At 30.3% G+C, this 14,859-nt stretch overlaps 1 protein-coding gene across 1 annotated transcript; it reads right to left on the bottom strand.

The window, feature by feature from the left end:
- Positions 1 to 7,191: 7,191 nt before the first annotated feature.
- Positions 7,192 to 11,291, bottom strand: LOC114188652 (putative 1-deoxy-D-xylulose-5-phosphate synthase, chloroplastic). Its single transcript, XM_028077226.2, has 10 exons — positions 11,011 to 11,291; positions 10,663 to 10,791; positions 10,369 to 10,533; positions 10,138 to 10,288; positions 9,381 to 9,652; positions 9,017 to 9,290; positions 8,581 to 8,888; positions 8,170 to 8,451; positions 7,793 to 8,077; positions 7,192 to 7,695 (listed from the first exon to the last, which is right to left on the bottom strand). Exons 1-10 carry the CDS (start codon positions 11,155 to 11,157, stop codon positions 7,546 to 7,548), a joined length of 2,163 nt encoding a protein of 720 aa, XP_027933027.1. The 5' UTR covers positions 11,158 to 11,291; the 3' UTR covers positions 7,192 to 7,545.
- Positions 11,292 to 14,859: the final 3,568 nt, after the last annotated feature.

Raw genomic sequence — 14,859 nt, 5'->3', positions numbered from 1 at the left:
CATCCAAGCATAATTCAAATACCACGTATAAAATATATATACCGATTATATACACTTAAATATGTATTTATATTAGGATCTTCTAAATTTCTTACCATATAAATTATTTTACTCAAAGAGTATGAAGTATTATTAGAGTTTTAAGATATCACAATCCATAAACCCATAAATGTATATACTAAATTAACATCACTATAAAATATTCTCATAAACCCATAAAATTACGTCAAACACATACAATATCCGTCTATATATATCTAACTGGAAGTCGACATCCAAAAATTTACTATCTTCATCGAATGTTGACATCCGAAAATAATTTTGAAGTATAATCTGTCTGCCTTTGCTTAAATAGTGAAAGGGTATTTTTGAGATTTACAAAACATTTAGAGTGCAGAAAAATCTTGGAGGTACAGAAAACAAATCCCCTTTTTCTTTTTCTATAATCCAACTTAAAGGGCTTAATGTTGAAATGCAGGCCATTGCTAGCCTTGTATTTGAAAGGTGGGCTTAGACAGTTCAGAGTTGGTCCAACATACGTGTATTGTGAAACAGATGGGGCGCCTTCTCCCTACACCTCCAAGAAATCTCCTGTACCCCTAAAATTTACGTTTCTGCCCTTATTTAATATCTTGTGAGAATGGGTGAAAGTTGGTACGGACGCAGTAAATTTCATTTACTGCGTCAACGTCCCTGCACCCCCAAAACGTTACTATACGTTCCTTGTACTCCGTCTGTTCTCCATCATCCATTCATTGCTTCTTCAGTCCTTCTCTGCAGTGGTATTTCCATCAATCAATCCAGGTTAGCCTTCATACCCATACCCATAAGTTTGTAAATGGAATTTGTTTGAAGGGATTGTTTGGAATTCATAATTTATAGAAAACGGAATACAGAATCCGTTTCATACAGTTTTGAAACGGATTCTGTATTCCGTTTCATAAAAAAATTTGCAAATTTTTTTATGAAACGGATTCTGTATTCCGTTTCATAAAAAAATTTGCAAATTTTTTTAGAAACGAAATACAGAATCCGTTTCACCAAAATTAAAAACAAAAAAAACAAAAAACGGAATGCGTATTCCGTTGTATATACTTACCTATATACTATTTTTTTAATAAAAAAAACAGTGGTTAATGTGCGTAAATTTTGCTCCAAGGTTTAAATTCTCATTTTCAGAATATTTTTAAATTAACGCAAAAATTACAGATGGATGAAACTAAAAAAAAATGGAGTGGAACACAATATATTGCTATTTGTTGATCTTTTTAAACTTTTTTAAATTTATCCTAAATATTAGCTTTTGTATTTTGGCTCACTTCCCTACGTATGCATTTGCTCCAATCATATGAATTTCATTCCATTTTTTACTTTACGGTTTACCAAGAATCACCATGGTGACGTTTTTTCTGCCATTTTTGTTGGGACAATTTCTTAGAACCATCCTTTACTTCTTAAGCACGTGGGGAATGGGTTTTTGAGGCATTGTTTACTCCACACGGCATTCAAAAGCCGTTTCAATAAAATTGAAAAAAAAAATGAAACGGAATGTGTATTCCGTTTCATACACTCCCCACACGGCTTACAAAAGCCGTTTCAGTAAAATTTAAAAAAAACAAAATGCCAAACGGAATGTGTATTCCGTTTCTCCCTTCCCACACGACTTACAAAAGCCGTTTCACAAACAATTCAAAAAAAAAATGCCCAAACGAAATGTGTATTCCGTTTCGCACTTCCCACACGGCTTACAAAAGCCGTTTCACAAACAATTGAAAAAAAAAAGTAAAGCAAGTGTGTTCCGTTTCACCATTCTGGAAGTGCACTCCTAAGGGTTTGTTTTGGGGGTGCAATGGTGCAGGGGTATGCGTTCTTGGGGTTTTATTAGGGGTGCAGCGTCAGGGTTTGGGGGTGCAAGGGTATGGGGTAAAAAACACACAGTAAATTTATATTTAACCATGAGCAATTATGGGAATAAAATTGGTTTTGGGGGGTACAGACGAGATTCTTGGAGGTGTAGGGAGAAGCCCCCAACAGATGGATAATTATTGCTGACGGTTTCGTATTTTACTAACTAGTATGTGGACCGGGTTTTTGAAAATATAATGTATTTATATATTAATTTAAACTTATAAAAAATTAATTATTATTTAAAAATTATATAAATTAAAAAAGTATCTAAATCAATTGTTAGTATTAAATTTAATATTTTTCTTTATATGAAAAGTACCCACCTCTAACACTGAATATATATATATATATATATATATATATATATATATATATATATATATATATATAATCGTAACTTTTATTAAATGTTACATTACTCAACAAATTATTTAATTAATTTTTAAAAATATTGTATTAGATTAGAAATTTTGTACATATTGATAATATTAATTCTAACAAAATTTGACATAAATAGTTATAATTATAAGAAAGTAGAATTTAATTTGAATTGAAACATTTCAAGTTGATCCTTTATTTATAATTTTTATTATATTTATTACAATTTATTATATAATTATTATCATTTATTATATTCTTTAATTTATATTCATTATCATTTACTATTGTTTGTATTATCTATTTATTATTATTTATTACAAGTTATTTTACTATTTGTTATTCATTACCCTTTATTTGTGTTTATTGTTATTAATTATCATTTATTATTATATGTTTTATAATTATTTACTATAAAATATAATGTTATATCAATCAATAATATCTAATGAATCCTGTAACACTCCATTTTAGTTATAAAAGATAACACAAAACAAATAGACAAACAACACACAAAAAAACATAAATTACAAAAAAGGTTAAATTAGTGTATAAAAGAATTAATCACACCAATTCTAATATAATCATAGATAGAATAAGTATGTATTTGCACAAAAATCAATTAACACTAAACTCAATTATTCGGATGCATGCCCTTTATATAGAATTCTCTAGAGGTGTGCACCTATGTTGGTTCATAAATTCTATAGAATTTAGCCTGAAGAGGTTATCACCCAACCACACACAAGGTTAATCTCCTTTCACGCTTAGAACCCAAATAAGTTCAAAGACTAAGATCTCTTTTGAGTGTGAATGATTATTAAAGTTCAGTATACCTCCTTCTTGACATCTTTTAAGACATACACTAAGGTAATTAGCACAAAGAATTTCTCCTTGGAATTTCTCGAACACCACCATCATACATGTCCATGACCATATTATTACCTCAGTTAATAATTAACAACGTTATCAACATACATTAAAATAACAATAAACTCAGACAATCAGAACTATCACACATATAAGAGCATAAACATAAACATATGAAACTAGCACTCAATGGCGGCGCTTTGCACCATTTGTCTCGCAAAAAGTGTCCCCCAGCTTCAGGAGCTACAAATGCTCCCAGGCTTGAAGTGAAAGTTGGCGCTTAACATTACCTTGATAGCGTTGCACCAGATGACAACATATTCAATCTGTGGTATTGAGTGAACTTAAACTTGATCAGTTGCTCAATATGATATTCATTCCTCAATATGTTGATTCAAAACACTTTTTAACAAATAAAAGCGAGTACCAACTTGTTCAATTGCTCAGAATTTAAATTCCCTAACTCAATGCAAAATCAGCAAGATCATTCTAGTCTCAATTTACATCAAAACATACACACCAATCAGACTCGTCATGTAGTTCAATTCAATCCCCAGATACAATCAATCATAGACTAGCAAAACATCAATTTTACCAAACTCACGCACATAGGTAACGACTAGTTTCCTTTACCTTGACAGATCCACATAAAATCTCTAAGACAACAACTACACTCTTAACTCCATCGGATGCTCTATTTATATTTGGAAACAACACAAGAATGATCAAGAGAAACAATTATGATCACTAATCAGAAGAGACTCATATTATTGACTAAAATGATACATACAAGTGGAAGAAGGTTCACATACAACAGACAACATACAACACAAACATAATAAGTAAAAAGAGCTAAAATTAAACTTACGTGAACATAGAATAGATGGAGAGGCCACGACCCCCCAAACTTTTTGAATTTTTTTAAAATTATATTTATTATGAAATTCTTTAAATTACATGTGTATTTTTAATCTAAGTAGTAGTATATTGAAAAATTAAATTAGGTATTTTTTATTTCTTTTATAAAGTACAACATTTAAAATTAATAAATAATAAAACATAAAATCAAATATAATAAAGAAAAAAATTAAAATATTTTTTATTTTCTCTTCCATTATCTTTTGAGATTTTGACATGTTGTACTCATTTTTCACGCTTACCTATTTTCGTTTGTTATTGAATAAGACAAAAGAGTTAGATAAAAATTTATTATTTCTACTCTCATTATCCTTTTGTATGTTAATTTTTTATAAATATAAAATAACGAGTAATGTATTATGTGATTTTTCATAATAGGATTTTAATTGTGACTTTATTATCATAGTTTTTCTTTAGTAATTATGTCTCTCAATTTTTCATTAGATGACGATCAATTATTTTTTAGTTTAAACTTCTTTTTCAAATAGGTATATTGATGAAAAATAAAATAATAAAATCATTTTTCAAAATTGATAAAAGATAAACTATCGACAAAGATAAAAACAAGACAATATGGTTGTTTAATATTAAATGTATAAATTGTGAGTATATTATTTTGTTTTTTCCCAAACATTTGAGTCAATATTCGTCACTCTGAGAATGAGAGCTACTAGAGAGGAGTTAGAAAACTCTAAAAAATTGATTTATAAAGATATGGTGTGTTCTAATATAATGAAATTTGAAATTCGTTGATAACAAAACTATTTATACTAAAACTTTTATTATTAAAATAATTGAATCTCATTATTTATAAAACATTATCACTTCTAAAATATTATTTTCTAGAATTTTAATAGTCTAACCAAAGTGTTTAGATGACATGATTCAAAACATACATAAACCATAAAATTAAGTAAGATCAATAAATGTAGAAAAATCAATAAATCTTATTAGTTACTTAAAGTACCATATATATATATATATATATATATATATATATATATATATATATATATATATATATATATAACATGCGCTTATATTACTATAGGATAAAAATTTTCTATTTTTACAAGAAACAACAAGAGAGTAATGAGAAAAAAAAAAGTAAAAAAAAACGAAAAATTTAATTATAATAATTAAACATAAGTTCAACCTTTTTACTATTTATCATTATATTATCCTCTTATCTTTAAAAAACAACAATCTAATCTTGAAAATACTTTGATTATTTTAGTAAAAAGTATAACATTTAAGCTAATTCAAATAAATTTAAATTTACGTGATATAACAATTTTGGTTTTAATATCATTTTTTATCTACGTGGATTTATATTAAATTTAATTAGTTAGATTTGGATAGGATATTGATTAGAGTTTCCAACGGTGTTCTCTTGTCTACTTTCCTTTCCTAAGTCTCTTTCATTCTTTTCCCTCCTTTCCTATGTTTTTCTTTGCTTATTTGATTTGTTTTCTTAATTCTAAATTATATACAAGTTTAGACTTTTTATGTTTAAAAGTACAGTTAAATTGAAGTAAATATATATATTTAGAAAGATGAATTTTTAATACGCAATTTTTTATTTGAATAATTACAATTTGTAGAATCTCTATCTATGGACGCATTCTTATCAAGAAAATTGGAAATTTTATTGAGAAATACTTTTATTTGAATGACTGTCAGAGCCATTTTGTGCCACACATGCCCAACCATTCCTTTTTTGTATCTTGTTTGTTTTTGTTTTTTTTTCCCAAAATGAATTAGTTTCAATGTTCCCAAATTGTTTAGAAAACAATTTCAAAATAAATTCCTTTCCAACCAACAACACCTTGCATTTTTGTAGGACTAACTTCAACCAACACGTTTCCACACTTCATCAATGATCAATAATTTTAACATGAACTTTTATGTAAGTTATTTTATTCGTGACTAGTGAACTAATGTTGAAACTAGGAAAATTTTAACATCATTTAATAATTATAAGTGCAAATTTGTCATTGTTTATAATGGGACTTTTTTTTTAGATGGTCATTCAGATAAATTTGACTTTCATATTGCTGTTGGATTTTTTTTTAGGAAAATTATTTATGTAATTTATTATAAGTTATCCATATAATACTATATAATATTATTTTTAATTTAAAATCTTAAAAGGTGTTTGTGGGTTTTTTTTTTTATATATATCACTCATATTTTTATTTCTAACAATAAAAATAGAATTAAAACTAGTTTATCTTTATTGAATTGTACTCGGTGGTATAAGTTGCAAGTAGTCCATGAAATCCGTGGAAAAGATTTAACATGCATGATTGTGCAAATCCATTGTAAGAAAACCCGCACTAAAAATTTAGACAAAAAATTCAAACTCACACCTACCGCAAGTTACACATATAATCCGTGAATTTTTATTCAAATATCCAACCCTAATTTTTTTACATTAACATTAACCAATTTAAATTGTGATTTTTTTAATTATCATATTCCTAAAAACTTTTTATAAAGAAATATTAAAAATCAAACTCGTCATATATGTGAAAAAAAAATAAAAATAAAAATAAAAACCTAGAACCTAGAACCTAAAAACAAGAAACAAGTATTTTAAGAAAATATAGAATTACAAATAAGAGAATGCATATGATATTGAAATAAATATTTTATTGACTTTTGTTATATTATCTATGTTATTATAAGTTGATCATCAAGTGATTTCACATCAATCGCTTTCTTTGAAAATTAAGAATTGGAAGTTATCTGATTCACTAATAATTTATAGAGCACTATAAATTATAAGGAATGGTTAATATGGAGAAAATTCCACGCGTTTTTATTATTTTTTTCAAAGAAAATAAGTCAATAATAAAGAATGCGGCAAAAAGAATACATGGTGTGTTACTAGCATTTTAATATTAATTGAGATGGTAGCTGACTAGTTGGCACTTTAACTAATACAAATGCAAGTGTTCATAATATGTTTGAAGTTGAGATGAAGTAAATTCAAACCCATGAGTTAACTGGTTTAGATTGATTCAAATTTTCTTGAAATTTTATTATAATTTCTTTAGGTAAATAATAGCAAAATTTATAAAAATAAATAGTATGGAACGCCATGAAGAGAGATTGATGAAAAACAAATAAGAAAAAAACTGCATGATTGAATATGATTGGTCTGAATCGATCTCCATTTAATCTAATTGGTTTGGTTCGCCCGAATGATTTGGATTCGGATTCGGGTGAGATTCACTTAAGCTAAAATCCAAACCAGAATTTATTGGTTTGATGGTTTGGTCTGGATTCTCAAGCTGGTCAGATTCTTTCAAACCAACCACTGAAGTCCTACCCAATAAACACCTTCCTAATGCATCTTCCATGTGTATTATTTTTATACAAACATCCTTGTATTACACTAGGAGAATCATGGTACTTTTTACACTGGGGGAATCAAAAGTTGAACCCAAATCCTTTGCATTTCTTTCATGTCATGACCTCTAGTGCCTCCCTTGTTTGTCCAAGTAAATTGAACACTGTTGCTGCTATGTGAGATGGTGTAAGACCAGCTGCCTTCAATTGATCTGCTGGTGATCCATGATCAATGTAACAATCAGGAAGAACCATTGGCCTCCACTGCAGTTGTAAAACAAACCCACATCAGTTTTCAGATGCAAATTCATAAACATTCATAAAAAGATGATAAAACTATATCATGGATCACAATTTTTACCTTCAACTTTCCATCAAGAAGGCCACCAAGGGCCAAGAACTGAGCAACATGGGATCCAAATCCACCTATTGATCCTTCTTCCACAGTGATCAAAAGCTCGTGTGTTTTTGCAAGGCTGCTGACGAGGGAATGATCCAATGGCTTGCAGAAACGAGCATCCGCCACTGTTACCTGCAAACCATGATGTTCCAACAAGGAAGCAGCAGCCATACAGTTCTGAACAGCTGATCCATATCCCAACAAGGCCACTCTTTCCCCTTCAACCAGTATCCTACCTTTTCCAATCTGTTCAAATGTCACAGCAAATGGTTACTATAATGTTCAAATGTTGGGTTCCTAATTTTCTCCATAAGGGTATCTCTACAATCCTAACTTACCTCAAGGGGAATGCCTTTATTCCCTGGTGGTAGTTCAACACCAATACCATTTCCCCTCGGATAGCGGAAACAACTGGGTCGATCATCAATGGCAGCAGCAGTGGCAACCATGTGAAAAAGCTCTGCTTCATCAGAGGGAGCCATCACCACCATGTTAGGGAGGCATGCCATGTAAGTGACATCAAATGCACCGCAGTGTGTGGGACCATCAGCTCCAACTAATCCGGCTCTGTCCAATGCAAATCTTACTGGCAGCTTCTGCAAATCTACATCGTGCACCACCTAGAAATGGACATTGAACACATGTTTAACATTTATTGTAAAGATAACCATATACGCTAAACTTGTCTAGACCATTGATAACAGTAATCAAAAGACAAAGATGTCTGAGGGTTGTTATATCATGCTTACCTGGTCATAAGCTCTCTGCAGGAATGATGAGTAAATTGCACAAAAAGGCTTCAGACCTTCACAAGCCAGACCCGCTGCAAATGTAACTGCATGCTGTTCTGCTATCCCCACATCAAAGCATCTCGTAGGGAAACGGCGGAGGAAGATGTTCATACCGGTTCCACCACCCATTGCAGCATGGATTCCAACAATGTCTTTGTCAGCTTCCGCTTCTGCAACCAAAGCCTCTGCAAAGTATGTTGTGTATGATTGGGTGGTAGCCTGGGCTTTGAATTGTTTCCCAGTTGCAGGATCAAACTTCGCTACTCCTGCAAAATCACGGTGATGAACAGAAAGTGTCCAAAGCAACAAATTAGACTTCATGTTTTTGTCTTTTACGGCTTGGAGGGATTTGGTCCATTCAAAGACAGTAAAAAATTTGAGATGTCTCATTTACCATGGTACTTGTCTGCTGCTCTTTCTGCATATGGATATCCACGGCCTTTTTCAGTGACAACATGGATCAGCACAGGACCAGTTGTTTTAGTACTTTTAACTTCATTGAGAATGGCAACAAGATCATCTATGCTGTGACCATCAACAGGACCTATGTAGTAAAGTCCAAGCTCTTCAAATAGTGTTGATCCAGAACCGCTGATCATGCCACGGGCATATTCATCAACCTTTGCAGCTATCTCGTGCATTGGGCCACCAATTTGTTTAGTCACTCCCTGCAAAAAACTCATTTAGTACAGAATCAGTATCACTAAGACTTTGCAGCTGCACAAGTTCTCATAGAGCATCTGAACTGTGTTGCTCACCTTAGCAACCTCTCTCAGTTCTCTCAGAGGTCTGTTTGATTGTAACTTACTGAGAGCACTACTCAAAGCACCTACAGGTGGTATGGGACCATCAAGATTAGCAGTTGGTAGTGAGACCTGCTTGTTGTCATTTAGAATTACAATCATGTCGGAATCAAGATATCCAGCGTTGTTCATGGCTTCATAAGCTTGACCAGCCGTCATGGCCCCGTCACCTATAACTGCAACCACGTTGTTCTTGTCTCCTTTCAGATCCCTCCCAATAGCCATTCCTGTTTATGCAGAAAAAGAACATGCAAAAGTTATAGCCTAAAAACACACAAAAAAAATATCATCTTGCGCATTACTGTCAAGAATTGTGTAATCCGGACAAAAATATCTATAAATCTTGGATGCATAAATGCATAAAACCAAGTCATGGGTTTCAAAGGTTCAACAAGAGAGATTATTTCTGATTTATCAGACTCAACTAAATGAACTGATTGATTGAATACAATAAAATCTTTAATTTCATATCTAGGATTTAAATTAATGAAATAAAGTATGCCATTTCCCGGTGATGCAGAAAGAAATATCTGTAAAAAATGTGATCAATTTCTTGAAATTATGCTCGATCTCAAATCCCCAATTAATACTTTGGGAGTAGAGCACACTTCAACTCCCAAATGTACAATTCATATAATATTTTAACTCATTGTTTGCATGAGTTAAGTCCTAAAAGACTATTAAAATCACCATCAACAAATAGAAGATTTACCTAGTGCTGCCGATATTGTTGTAGAACTGTGACCAGTGCCAAAATGATCATGTTCACTCTCGGAGCGTTTGGTAAACCCGGCTAGTCCATCTGTTTGCCTCATGGTATGCATCATATCCCTTCTACCGGTAAGTATCTTGTGTGGATAAGACTGAAAAATCCATACAAAATTGTTTAATTGACCTAGTGTCACTCAAAAATAAAAATGCAGCTGAAGATAAAAAATCAAACCTGATGACCAACATCCCACAAGATTTTGTCTTTGGGAGAATTGAAAACATAGTGAAGGGCAACAGTGAGTTCCACAACACCAAGACTTGATCCCAAATGTCCTCCGGTTCTAGAAACATGGAAAATAACATCAGAGCGCAGCTCCTCCGCAAGCTGGTTCAATTCCTGCATCAATGCTCAGATTATAAGAATCAACTTTTCACACACCCATGACATTTTTCTTCCATGTTGCATGATATGAAACATAAGTCACACAAACATATAGATATATATTTATGTTTACAATCATTGTACCTTGGTAGAGAGATTCTTCATGTGGATTGGATAGTTTATGGTGTCCAGCAGAGGAGTTGGTGGTTTCTTTGAATGATACTCCCCCATCTCCGATAGCGATGCACATACCCCACTTCGCCTTTTCCTCCCCTGCATCAATCCAAAACATGACCAGCATTTCTGTCAGCATGTCTGGTTTCAAAGACGAAAAAAAAGAAAAACAATGAAACAAAACGAGACAAAGACGAAACGGTCCAGGAACAAGAAGAGAGTGACTAAGCAGAATTGGGTGGATTGAAAGCTATGAAACTGACACCCTTTGAACCCATATGAGTTCCTTGCATGAAGAATAGACATGCATGTGCTCACCTGGCTGTGTCTGCGTGGGGATTGTGTGAGCAGATCTGTGCCCCACTGAGAGTGGGAAGAAGGCAAAGCTAAAGGGTTTGATGTTTTGGGATCAGAAGGTGTTGTGTGTCTGAGATTAAGAGGGAATGATAATGCAGAGAGAGCCATGGCAGAAGATACAGAGAAGGTAGAAGAAGATGAGAGTGTGGGAAGAGATGAAGGCGTGACTGTGTGAATAACAAGGTGGAAGAAGAAAAGACCTTCACTTCACAGCAGTGGCATTGATGTGTATTATAATGAATATAAATAAGGAGAGGGCGAGATGTGCAGAGAACTTAGAGGAAAAAAGTGCGGCAAAGGGAATAACCAAACAGGACCTTATTATTATTATTTTTTTTTATTTTATTTAAAAGTAATTTTTATTACAATTTTGTTTTATAAAATTTCTTATTATTGTATAAAAACATACTAAATCCTGGTAGGTATAAGTATAGTTGTATGAACAAAAAAACGTGTTCAAATTTCCAACATGCAAATTTCAAAGTGTCCGTCCATTGTGTCTATTGTGTTTGATGAGTGGAAGCACTCGGTTTCCTCATTGGGCCACGTCAGCAACGGATAGAATGATAGATATATCTCCCCAAATACATGTAAGTCGAAATATGTATAAAAAAACTCCATGCCGTTATTTTTTTTTCTTGTATATACTAATATTTTTTTATTTACTAAAATAATGAAACTCTTTTTTGTTTACTTAGCTATCTAAAAATATACTCCTTCTATATCTTTATCTTTATATCTTTGTTTTCTTTTTCTTTTCTTATTTGAAACATCAGTTATCCATAGACAGATTTCTCACTTTTGTATACTTTTGTATGTATGCTCGTTTACATGAAGAATTTTGATAATTTTTTTTTTTGTTAAAAATTAGTTTTTTTAAAGTAATTATTTGGTTTAGTTTTTAATAAATATATTTTCAATGAGTATAAATATATTAATGTTTTTAGTTTTTTTTTTTACTTTTTATAGCAACATTTTTTTGGAAGGAATTTTTTTTAATAAAGATACCCATGTTAATATTTTTATTTACTTGTTTTTATTTAATTTTCTTAACAATGTTATATTTTTATTTAACTTTTTATAACAACATATTTTTATAAATGTTCTCTTTATTTAACTTTTTAGATAATTTTGTCCAGGAATTTGTTAAATAAAATATAGTGATGCTAATATTTATTTAATTTAATTATTTTGTTATGATATTTAATTTTATACTAATTTATTTAAATTTAACCGATTTTATAAAATTGTTGAATTGTTGTGTAATGTGTAAATTTTTTAGAAGAAATTTTAATAAAAATTATATTCATTAAAAATTTTGAATTGGATTTGGATTAAATTGAGTATAATGGCTATAAATTCAATCATTTTCATTATATTTGTTTGTTTATTAGGAATTTTTTTTACTATATTTGTTAATTTGAACTTTCTAAGAGGTAAGGAATTTTTTAAAATAATAAATTTTTATATATAAAATATTTGTTTCTTTTTATTAAATTATTTCATTAGGACATATTTTAATGATTTTGAACTGTTTTTATTATTTGTAATAATTCTTAATTTTTAAAGTGAATAATATTTATAGTTCTGACTATTAATATTTTTTTAGTATCAACTTGATAATTACATTTATTAATAAATTTCTCATCTTTTGAAATGAAATTTATTGTTTTCAGTTGTCATGTATTTTCGTTGTCATCGTCATTATCTCCTGCAAGTTTTTTGATTTACGAGACTAATACTGTTGAGTTAATCAATTACATATTTACTTTTAGATTTATTTATTAATATATTGTGGTAGTAGTTGAACCTAGGTCCAAAGTGATTATTTCAAGAAGTTCTGTTCAGTGTCTTAAATGTTAGTCATAATTATTGAATTTTTTGATGTTCAACACTTGTCATGCGTTTGGTAAGATAATTTTAATTGACTTGTGTGGATATGGGTTAAGGAGATACCATTTAACAACACACATTTTGATCTTTTACATACATCTGTAAGAAACATTATGTGTTGCAAGTTCGAAATTTGTGATCTGGTTCTTTTCTAGAGAAGTTACGAGCACAGCATCTATGAATGAAAAATTCATGCGCATGTTGTTAAGGAGGAAAATGAAAAATCAGGGTGGGTTGTTGTTGTTGTTAAAGTTGGTGCTCCTTTCTCTCCTCGCATGTTCTTTTCTTGTTCCATCTTCTGTCACAACCATATGTAATAATACACTTGTCTCTTTCTCTTTCCTCAACTCACCAATCATTTTCCCTCACCTTTTCTGTTTCTGAATTCTGTTTTACCAATTAGTTCCAACTTAATCACTGATTTCAACTTTTGACATGCATGTATACACATATATCATAGCAGCAATGGTGGTCCATGTGCACATGGAAAATCTCTGGACAACCTTCACTCTCTTAGGGATGCTAAAACCACCCCACACTCCCCCCTCACATATTCTAGATAACGTTCCTAATAAATATAAAATCTACATTTTAAATAGGATATTCGGTGTAATAGTAATAGATATACTTTTAAGTTACCCGAGATGAGAGAGTTCAGTGATTTGAATATAAGAAGACTCGAATTTATTAAAATTTAGAGTTTGAAACATGGGAATGATGGTTCATTATCGGTTTTACAGTAAACATCAATGTTTTCATTTTAAGTTTTGATGATAAAATTATTGTGGATCATCATATATTAAAATGGTTAACATAGATTCTTTCACGGTTTTCTTTCAAAATTTTTCAAGAATAAAAAAAAAATATTTAAACCATCTTAAATTTTAACTTCTAAATTATGTAAATTACATATTATAATCAATAAATCTAAACAAATTAAGGTATTATAATTATCAATTCCATTCGTACAAACTAACCTATCCTACGTTATTATCTTAATATTACTTACCCTCAACATTAATATTTGTTTTCACCGTGAAAACACTTAAAATCAATTTTTAAAATCAATGTATGTTAATAATTTTTTTGAAAACGTCCAAAATTAATTTCTAAAGTCAATTGTAGATGAACAATTCATATAAAAGAGAAATAACTCTCTCCAATTTCTTCACGAGACAAAATTGATTTTTCCCATAAAATAAAATTATTTTTTTCACGGTGTTTCCAAATACAGCCTAAATAATTTAGATATGAGTTTTTTTATAATAGTAAAATAATAATAAAAATAAGAAATGACGTGACATTCAAATTAATAGACATAGAGAAAGAGAATGATGAATTTGTGAGTTGTAGGTCCTCTTATGGAGACAAATTAGAGTAATGAATGGATGATAGTACTCTTTGGTTGTTGGGTTTTCTTCCATCTTCCTTCTGCCAACAACACTCTCTCCCCCATTATTTATATATTTGCAGTTGCTATAGTTTCTAAGTATTTTTTTAAATAATAAAAATTCTTTAAAATGAATTATGAAAAGGGAAAAAAAGTATTATAATAATTTTAATTTATAAAATAGTGTTAGATGGTATTATGCACTACTTTTTGAATAATGTACATTTCATCGTCATGCGGCACCTATATGCATAAATCTACTTTAATCAATCAAACTTTTCAAAAGTAAAAATGTTTATGTTATTTAACTTTAATGTTTTAGTGTAAAAATATTTGACTCCAATGTCAAAATAAGAATAATATTTTTATTTAACCATTTATACAACAAACAAAATTAAAAGAAAAAATAGCACGTGCAATGTTCCGATACGACTACCCAAATATAATGTGATACAGACAAATAACATCTTCACAATATAATGTGATACTATTATATATACTTATTTTCTTGCATTATATTAGCGATT

The sequence above is a fragment of the Vigna unguiculata genome, chromosome 6 (genome assembly GCF_037176805.1).
Source record: "Vigna unguiculata cultivar grain cowpea cultivar isolate G323 ecotype 2 chromosome 6, ASM3717680v1, whole genome shotgun sequence".
NCBI lineage: Eukaryota > Viridiplantae > Streptophyta > Magnoliopsida > Fabales > Fabaceae > Vigna > Vigna unguiculata.
The sequence above is the reverse complement of the archived record's forward strand: the minus strand, read 5'-3'. Positions and strand labels throughout refer to the sequence as shown.

Coding starts and splice junctions, on each gene's coding strand:
- LOC114188652 (XM_028077226.2), bottom strand. CDS start 11,157: ATGGCTCTCTCTGCATTATCATTCCCTCTTAATCTCAGACACACAACA. Junction 10,792..11,010: donor CCCCACGCAGACACAGCCAG/GTGAGCACATGC, acceptor GGATTGATGCAG/GGGAGGAAAAGGCGAAGTGG. Junction 10,534..10,662: donor TGAAGAATCTCTCTACCAAG/GTACAATGATTG, acceptor GCATTGATGCAG/GAATTGAACCAGCTTGCGGA.